Here is a 9,759-nt window from a genome sequence, read left to right on the forward strand (position 1 = left end):
GGTGTGTCATAGTGACCAGTCATTCCCAGTAGTTCTGCTGTTAGGGTCAATTTGCATATTACCCTTTTATTATATAGGATGCTTGTGTGTTCTTTGGACCAATTCTGTGAAAACCACACACAGGTTAACTTTGGGGAAAACAAACCTAAAGATTTAATAAGTGTATAATAGAAATTGAATAACAGAAGTATAGTATCTAAAATAGGAGTCATTTAATTCTACCCAATTACTTGATATTATATTCTGTCTTGAGTATGTACCATATTTTAAGAATACTAAGAAAGTAAAGGGACAGAAGAGGAAGTAAACTAGAAGGATCTGTGAATACTGTCACATAAAGAACTGTAGAAAAAATATATATTTTGGTTTAATAACAAGAATTATGGGACAAATGATAAATGCTTTCAAATATTTTAAAGGTTATTATGTGAAAAATGGCATAGACCTGTGTATATGATGATAGAGGACAAAAGCAGGAAGAATTTATGGAAGTTGCAAATAAAGATTTTGTGTAATATAGGAGGAAAATTACTAACAATTGGAGCCATTAACAGTGGAAAAGATTAGCCTGTGAGACAGCAAGCCTAATATACTGAAAAGTAAAAGTAGAGGTGGTAGCAAGTCTGTTAAAAATATGTTTTTTGCATGGGATAGAAAGTTGGACCAGATGACCTCTAATAACCCTTTCAGCTCTTAAAAGAATGGTATTAGGACACACTGTGATTTGGCAAGGATTAATGGAGACACTGTCCCATGAATAATAAGGGATATTTTCAAATTTTTGAGACAATAAGAAAGAACTAATTAGGTATGGATTGAAAGAATGTTTGCCCAACCAGATAGAAGGGAAATAATCAAGCTAGGATCTAGTGAATAAATTTAAATCTATATGAGATAACATTTAAAGAGACTATCCATCTGGACTTAACAGTCCATCTGAACTCCTCAGTAACCCTACTTTATAGCCACTGCTGGATTGAGTCAACAACACCTGTACTACTTACTGGCCCTTCTCTGATCCCAGTTATTTTTTTGTCTTTCACCTTTAACCTTAATACTCCTTTACTCACCTTTTTGTTTGTCTTTTCCAGTTTATAATGCAGTGGTTGTGTATTAATGGAGACTTCTTAAAATATGTCAGATGCCACCCTTTTAGAAATTACTAGGTTCTCTGTCACCTATTATTCTATCTAATAATAGAATGAAGGAGAAGAAGAACATGATTACATGTCGTAATCCAAGATGTTGTAGAGTGTTGAATACAGGAATGATGGTGTCATCTAGCTCATATAAAAGGAATTACAAAATCTGTTTACAATAACTTTTTGTAGGATGTGATACTAAAGCAAAATAAAGCTGCTTTTCTTTTTAAAGTTATAATTTTCAGGTATTTTTTTATTTCGCTTTACTACAGCATCAAATTAGGCAAATTATATGAGTCTGACAAGCTTTTTTCTAATGGTCATACTCACTAGTGAATCTTAATATTCTCTAGATCACTGTGCCGAAATACCCATAGAAGCTCAACCGAAGAAGATGATTCATCTTCAGAAGAAGAAATGGAATGGAGTAATAACAGTTTGTTTCTAGCCAATCTTTCTATACCTCAGTTAGATGGAACTGCAGATGAAAATAGTGGTGAGTAAACAAGCCTACTATGAGCATTTCCTAGTTTAGGGACTAAAATTAGATTTTAATTTAAAACTAAAGTTACACTTTCTATATAGTTGGTTAAGTGAGGCTATAACAATAGTGTTTTGTCCTTCTCCAGAATTTTTTCTTTTGAGAATGTAGATAAATTATTCTTTCTCATTTTTAAGAGGATAACATTTGTTAATCATTGATTTGACAAACTTTAATCAGTTTGTCATGTTAATATTTCAGTAGCATAAGAAACTAAGAAATATGCACAGCTAATTTGAAGCGATAATGGAAAGAAGCATATTATTTTATGAAAACTTTTCAAGGTGACAAGTATTTTCCCCTTATTCCTCCAAAAGGCACTGAATAGTAACAATCTATTTCTGATCAAAGGAACATGTGTTTAAAATAATGACTAATAATCAAATGTAACTAACTCTTGATTACTTAGATGGAGTTATTATCCTAATAATAGGAGTAATCTTTTTGTTGAGATAATCATATTAAACATACAAACTTAATTTCATATAATTTCTTTTATGGTGATAGTATCATGGTATGGGAAAATATTTTAAAAGTTAAGAGTGAAAGTGAAATTAATTCTTTTCCCCTCATTTCAGACAATCCATTGGACAATGAAAATTCTAGAACCCACTCTTCTGTGATTGCAACAAGCAAGCTCTCAGTAAAACCTTCCATCTTTCACAAAGATGCTGCTACATTAGAACCCTCATCTTCTGCTAAGATTACCTTTCAGTGTAAACACACAAGTGCCCTTTCTTCCCATGTTTTGAACAAGGAAGATTTAATTGAAGACTTTTCACAGCCAAACAATATAGAAAAAGGTCTAGATCATTCAGTTGCTTCTTTTACAAATGAAAGCACTTACTCTGTGAAATACCCTGGATCTTTAAGCAGTACTGCCCATTCAGAAAACTCTCAAAAAGAAAGTAATAAGAAAGATATCCTTCCAGTATCTTCCTGTGAAAATAGTGTTTTTGATTATGAGGAAGATATTCCATCTGTTACAAGACAAGCACCAAGTAGAAAGTATACAAACATTAGAAAAATCGATAAGGATGCCCCTTTTATACATATAAACCGTCACACTAACGAAAGTACATTGGGCAAAAATTCTTTCAACTTTTCTGACTTAAATCATTCAAAAAATAAATTACCTTCTGAAGGAAATGAAAAGGGAAACAGCACAGCTCTGAACAGTTTATTCCCTTCATCATTAACTGAAAATTGTGAATTGCTATCATGCTCAGGGGAGAATAAAACTATGGTACATTCTCTTGATAGCATTGCTGATGAAAGTGGACTCAATAAACTTAAAATTAGATATGAAGAATTTCAAGAACATAAAACAGAAAAGCCAAATCTCAGCCAGCAAGCAGCACATTACATGTTTTTCCCCAGTGTTGTTCTTTCTAATTGTCTCAGTAGACCACAGAAACTCTCTCCTGTCACATATAAACTACAACCCAGTAATAAACAGTCCCGGTTAAAAATGAATAAAAAGAAACTTGTAGGTCATCAAGAGACTTCTACCAAAACTAGTGAGACAGGATCAACAAAAGATAATTATATACAAAATAATTCTTGTAATAGTAATTCTGAGAAGAATAATGTATTGGCCAGTGATTTAACTAAAGTCACCCGTGGAGTTTTTGAAAATAAAACACCTACAGACAGTTTTATAGACTCTCACTTTGGAGATGGAACCTTAGAAACTGAGCAGTCCTTTGGATTGTATGGAAATAAATACACACTTAGAGCCAAACGCAAGGTAAATTATGAGACTGAAGATAGTGAGTCAAGTTTTGTAACACACAACTCAAAAATTAGCCTACCTCATCCCATGGAAATTGGTGAAAGTTTAGATGGAACTCTCAAATCTCGAAAACGAAGAAAAATGTCTAAAAAGCTGCCCCCTGTCATTATAAAGTATATTATTATTAATAGATTTAGAGGGAGAAAAAATATGCTTGTGAAGCTAGGAAAAATAGACTCTAAAGAAAAACAGGTAATATTAACAGAGGAAAAAATGGAACTATATAAAAAGCTTGCACCTTTAAAGGATTTTTGGCCAAAAGTTCCTGATTCCCCTGCAACCAAATATCCCATTTATCCACCAACACCAAAGAAAAGTCACAGAAGAAAAACAAAACATAAATCTGCTAAGAAAAAAACTGGTAAGCAACAAAGGACAAATAGTGAAAATATAAAAAGAACTTTGTCTTTCCGGAAAAAGCGTTCACATGCTATTCTTTCTCCTCCCTCACCATCTTATAATGCTGAAACCGAAGACTGTGACTTAAATTATAGTGATGTTATGTCTAAATTAGGTTTTCTTTCTGAGAGAAGCACAAGTCCCATAAATTCTTCTCCACCTCGGTGCTGGTCTCCCACAGATCCAAGAGCTGAAGAAATTATAGCTGCTGCAAATAAAGAAGCAGTGCTTTTTAAGGGTCCTAATGTATATAATAGCAAGACTGTTAATTCCAGTATAGAAAAAAATAGTCGAGCAAGAACGCAGGTGAAGAAATCAAAAATAAAGCTTGTTAATCCCTCAGTAGTTACTAAGAAAAGGAACAAACGAAATCAGACAAATAAAATATTAGATGATGGGAAAAAGAAGCCGAGAACAAAACAGAAACAAAAAAGTGAAAAAGGTACATCGAGAAAGCACATAACACTTAAAGATGAAAAACTACAATCTCAATCTGGTACCGAAGTTACATTTGTGCTGAAACATCAGAATGTATCTGAGACCTCACAAAGTTCTAGTGATTCTCAACTACTTAATAAACAGAAAGATGTATCAGTAATGGGCTCTGCTATAGATCATTCCCTTTCTGCTCCCCAAACCACTGTAATTCATGCACAACAGAATCTATCTGGCTGCTTTTCTTCTTCCTTAGAAAGCAAGAAGCCTGTAGATTTGCAAACATTCCCCAGTTCTCGAGATGATTTGCATCCTTCGGTTGTTTGTAATTCTTTGGGACCTGGAAACTCAAAAATTAATGTTCAAAGGCCTCATCGTCAAAGTGCCATGTTTACTCTAAAGGAATCAACTCTGATTCAAAAAAATATATTTGACCTTTCAAACCATTTGTCTCAGGTTGCACAGAATACACAGAGATCTTCGGGTATAATGTCCCCAAAGACAGAAGAGAATGCAAATACGCAAAAGAACTATGTGTCATCCTTTGGAAAATTAAATGAATATCATAATTCCCTAGAATCAAAGCCAGACCAGGCATATGCCCCTAATTTTTTGCATTGCAAAGATAGTCAGCAGCAGCTTGTGTGCATGGCAGAACAGTCAAAGCACAGCGAAACTTATTCTCCAGGAAATGCAACATCAGAAGAAAGTCAAATGTCTAATTACTTTGTAACATCCCTGAGAAGTCCAATCAAGCAAATAGCATGGGAACCAAAACAAAGGGGCTTTATTTTAGGTGTGTCAAATTTTAAACCTGAGAGGGTAAAACAGAAATCATTGTCAGAAGCAGTTTCACAAACCAAAGCATTTTCTCAGTGTAAAAGTCAAAATGTGTCAGCACCTTCAGCATTTGGTGAAGGACAGTCCGGACTGGCAGTTCTGAAAGAATTGTTACAGAAAAGACAGCAGAAAGCACAAAATGCAAATATTATGCAAGATCCATTATCTAATAACCATCAACCAAACAACAATATTTCCATTCCCCTTGAGCATAACAAAACAACTAAACGAACACGATCCGTAACATCTCCAAGAAAACCTCGAACTCCCAGAAGTACAAAACCTAAAGACAAAATCCCCAAACGTCTCAAAGTAGACGCCATAAATTTACAAAACTCTGGCCAGTTGGATAACTCCCTGTCGGATGATAGTCCCATCTTTTCTTCAGATCCAGGTTTTGAAAGTTGTTACTCACTTGAAGATAGCTTGTCTCCTGAACATAATTATAATTTTGATATTAATACAATTGGTCAGACTGGATTTTGTAGCTTTTATTCTGGGAGTCAGTTTGTCCCCGCTGATCAGAACTTGCCTCAGAAGTTCCTGAGTGATGCAGTTCAGGACCTTTTCCCAGGACAAACTATAGAAAAAGCTGAGTTTTTAAGTCATGATAACAAAAAGTGTGATGAAGACAAACATCATGCCTCAGACTCATCTTTGTGGATTAGATCTGCTACTCTAAGTCCTGAACTATTTGATAAATCATCCATAGAGAGCAATGAGAATCATCGCCACAACCAGTGGAAAAATAGCTTCCATCCTCTAACAACTCGGTCTAATTCAATAATGGATTCTTTCTGTGTCCAGCAGGCAGAGGACTGTCTAAATGAAAAATCCAGATTGAATAGGAGTTCAGTAAGCAAAGAAGTGTTTTTTAGCCTCTCACAGCCTGGCAGTTCAGATTGGATTCAAGGTCATACCAGAAAAGAAATGGGACAATCTCTTGACTCAGTCAATGCCTCTTTCACTACAATACTATCCTCCCCTGATGGTGAACTTGTCGATGCAGCCTCTGAGGATTTAGATTTGTATGTTTCAAGAAATAATGATATATTGACACCAACTCCTGATAGTTCACCAAGGTCTGCCAGCTCTCCCTCACAATCTAAAAACGGCAATTTCACCCCTCGAACTGCTCACATTCTGAAACCACTTATGTCCCCTCCAAGTAGGGAAGAAATTATGGCCACTTTGTTGGATCATGACCTTTCAGAAACTATTTACCAGGAACCATTTTGCAGTAATCCTTCTGATGTACCAGAAAAGCCCAGGTAATCATTATATTTTCTCCTTGGGGGTCTCTGAATAATCATCATGTATATAACGTTTGGTTCCTTACTGCTAGTTTTCTGACTGATACTGTATTTGTAAGTAGTATATCATTATGAAAACTATTTATAATTTGGACGTAAGAAAATTCACAGAATAGCTGAATGTTTACACCTGGAGAAATTTCTTTAAGCTGATGAGTGTTGGTTTTGGATCTACTATAATTTAACACTGTCTCCATTAAGGATTAGAGATGCAAAGACTGGCTCTCTGTGATCCGATGCCCCGTTAAGAAGTACTTTAAAAGTATTATCATTTTTTAAATGGTGTTTATTTCTAAAATGGTAAACTCATCATTTTTAAAAGAACTTTATATTTTAAAGTGTTTGAAAGTGAGCATAGATATATTTTAAGTACTCTTATGATATATCTCTAAGTGAAGATTAAGTTGTTTCTATGATATATATACCACCCTCTTGTTGCCAACATCTTTAGTCATCTTGTTACTATTGTTAATTTGTACAGTTATTAAGGGTGCAGGATGGAATTAACACTCCATTATCTCTTCTTTCTTTTAAGAATTCTTTCAGAGAAGTGATAACAGATACACATACACACAGCTAATAGCAAAATAGGCTGGAATCACAATACTGGTTTACTTACAAACTAGTAGTTAGGTTGGTATCCTATACCACCTGTATCACTGAGGTTGAGCATTTCTAATAAGAGCTAAGTTGGGGAATATGACTTCATTCAGGTTTAAAATATGTTTTCTTATCCTGCCCTGTGTCTATGATCCCATTTACCTAACCAGTTTCAGAGAGAGAGAGAGAGAGAGAGAGGCAATTTACTTCAGCCACCCAGTCAGAAGCAGGGGAGATTGGCTAGAACTGCTGAGGCAGACCTTGCATAGTCTAAATTGTGGAAAGAGATGTGAAGAGCCAACTGAGGCAAGAGGCTACACTGTATATATACACTTTAGCAGCACCATGTTCCTGACCATAGGAAAAAACACAGTGAATGCCAGGCTTTTACCCAGCAGATTAGCAGTAATTCCTGCAGGAGTCCTTTAAGAAAGCGTTGAAAAAAAGTAATCAATAAATATAGGGTATAAGTTCCCTTCACTTAAAGGACAGCAATGTCCTCCCCAACACACTGTGTTTTTGCTTTGCTTAATACCCCCTTGTGGACTTTAATATGAATGGGACTTTCTCTTTATTTCACTGCCAGAATGTATAAATGTCTGTTCCTTTGACATTTGTTTCCATTATTTGGGGAGCTTTGTCTTTAACAGTAGGCATGGTATATTTTTTAACTGAAGTCTTTTTTCTACCTCAGCCTTATACATCTTTTTAATTCTTAGTTAACGTACATGTGCTAGTCATTAACTCTGCATTGCTGTATAGTTGTTATCTAACTTTGACATTTGTTATGCAGCTGAAATAGAAGGAAGACAGTCATTATTTTTGAAAAACAATTTTGTTTTTTTTAAATCTATGTATTTATTATAGAAAATTTAGGAAGTATAAAAGATGACAAAAATTACACCATTATCTACCTGTAACAATCACTAATAATATCTTAATGGGTTTTCTTAAGATTTTTTTTAAATGTATACAATTTTTATTTTTTTATGAAATGTGATCTTACTGTAGTCACAATATTATATCCAGATTCATTCACTTTAAACATTATAGATTAAAATTAACATAAACATTTTCTAAATTTATGAGTTTATCATTTTAATGGCTACATAATATTCTTTGATGTATATTATCGTACTGAGATGTTCTTTATTTTGCCACTATAGATAATTATGTGATTAATATCTTCCTCATAAAGCATTTCTTATGTTTTGGATTTTTTTCTCATAGCCCTAAAAGTAGGATTACTATAAAACTTAAGGATCTTGATATATATTTTTACATGAGTTATAGCAGTTTCCATGCTGCTAACTATTCACGAAAGCTGAATTTACCATACTTCATCATTTAAAATTTTGGTTTCATTATGATTTCTGTATCAAAATATTGCATTGGGTATGGTCTCATGGCATACATACTCATTTCCTTCAATAGCAATAATTCTTTTAATTTTTTATATAGCTGGGAATTGAGTACAGGGAAGGTGCTAGATTCTGGTTAAGTAGTATATCATTGTGAAAACTGTTCATAACTGTAACCCATTAAGAAAATTCACAGACTAGCTGAATGGTTGTACCTTGAATTAACTAGTAAGGGCCAAAAATCTTTCCATTTAAAGGGGGAAAGGAACTGTGATAACCCTGATGCTTTTCCTTCAACTCCAAGTCAGAAAAAAGAGACTCTGGTTCATTGAGTTTTGTCTAGAACAGTGGTTCTCAGCCTTCCTAATGCCGTGACCCTTTAATACAGTTCCTCATATTGTGGTGACCCCCAATTTCATTGTTACAAATTGAACATAATTAAAGCATAGTGATTAATCACAAAAACAATATGTAATTATATATGTGTTTTCCAATGGTCTTAGGTGACCCCTGTGAAAGGGTCGTTCGACCCCCCAAGGGGTCGCGACCCACAGGTTGAGAACTGCTAGTCTAGAGAATGACCAGGACATTTGGGAAACCGTGCCTGAAAAGAAGTAATTGAAAAAACTAAAAACTGAGTTCTTACTCATGAAAGACATACCTCAAAAAATAGACTTCTTTTATGTTGCTACAGAAGGCAGAAATAGTACAAATGTATATGTTAAAGAAAGGGAGAGGTTTAGTTTTATAACTATTGAAAACTAAACTAAGCTACTTTTTAATTAGTGGCTCCCGAAATGCATATACATTAGTAGCACTTAAGCTATGCATACTATGGGCTCTGCCAACTCCCAAGATTTTTGTTAGTGTTAAACCTTGCCATGTAAAGAAGAGGTGGAATTATGGTAATTTACCTCAATTATGTGTGATTTTTTTTTAAGTTTGAGGAAATTTGAGAGGGCAGATGGGCACAAAAATTTGTTTGAACTTGCTCTGCTAAACCACTATAGACAATAGAGAATGTAGAAAGAGGCTATAGATAAAATCCAGGAATATAGTCTCTGATGACAAATTCTTCCATCGTTTTTATTTATATGTTGTAACAATGGGAAATTATTTAAAACTAGCGGCCTGGTGCACAAAATTCGTGCCCGGGAGGTTCCCTGAGCCAGCCTGCACCCTCTCCAATCGGGGACCCTTTGGGGGATGTTCGACTACTGGACATCCCTCTCACAATCTGGGACCACTGCCTGCTAACGGCTCCCCTGCCTGCCTGCCTGATTGCCCCTAACCATTCTGCTTGCCTGCCTGATTGCCCTAACACCTCTGCCTG

General features: G+C 34.9%; 1 protein-coding gene across 11 annotated transcripts in view; it reads left to right on the forward strand.

Annotated features, from left to right (window-relative positions):
- The window catches only part of REV3L (REV3 like, DNA directed polymerase zeta catalytic subunit), a 167,006-nt gene that overhangs the window by 96,447 nt on the left and 60,800 nt on the right, over positions 1-9,759 (forward strand). For all 11 annotated transcript variants that reach the window (XM_015561634.1, XM_015561636.1, XM_015561633.1 and 8 more), the window contains 2 exons: positions 1,496-1,638; positions 2,262-6,423. In XM_015561634.1, the coding sequence (XP_015417120.1) occupies positions 1,496-1,638; positions 2,262-6,423 (4,305 nt within the window). The remainder of the gene's footprint in view (positions 1-1,495; positions 1,639-2,261; positions 6,424-9,759) is intronic.

The sequence above is a fragment of the Myotis davidii genome, unplaced genomic scaffold, assembly GCF_000327345.1.
Source record: "Myotis davidii unplaced genomic scaffold, ASM32734v1 scaffold196, whole genome shotgun sequence".
NCBI classification, from domain to species: Eukaryota; Metazoa; Chordata; class Mammalia; order Chiroptera; family Vespertilionidae; genus Myotis; species Myotis davidii.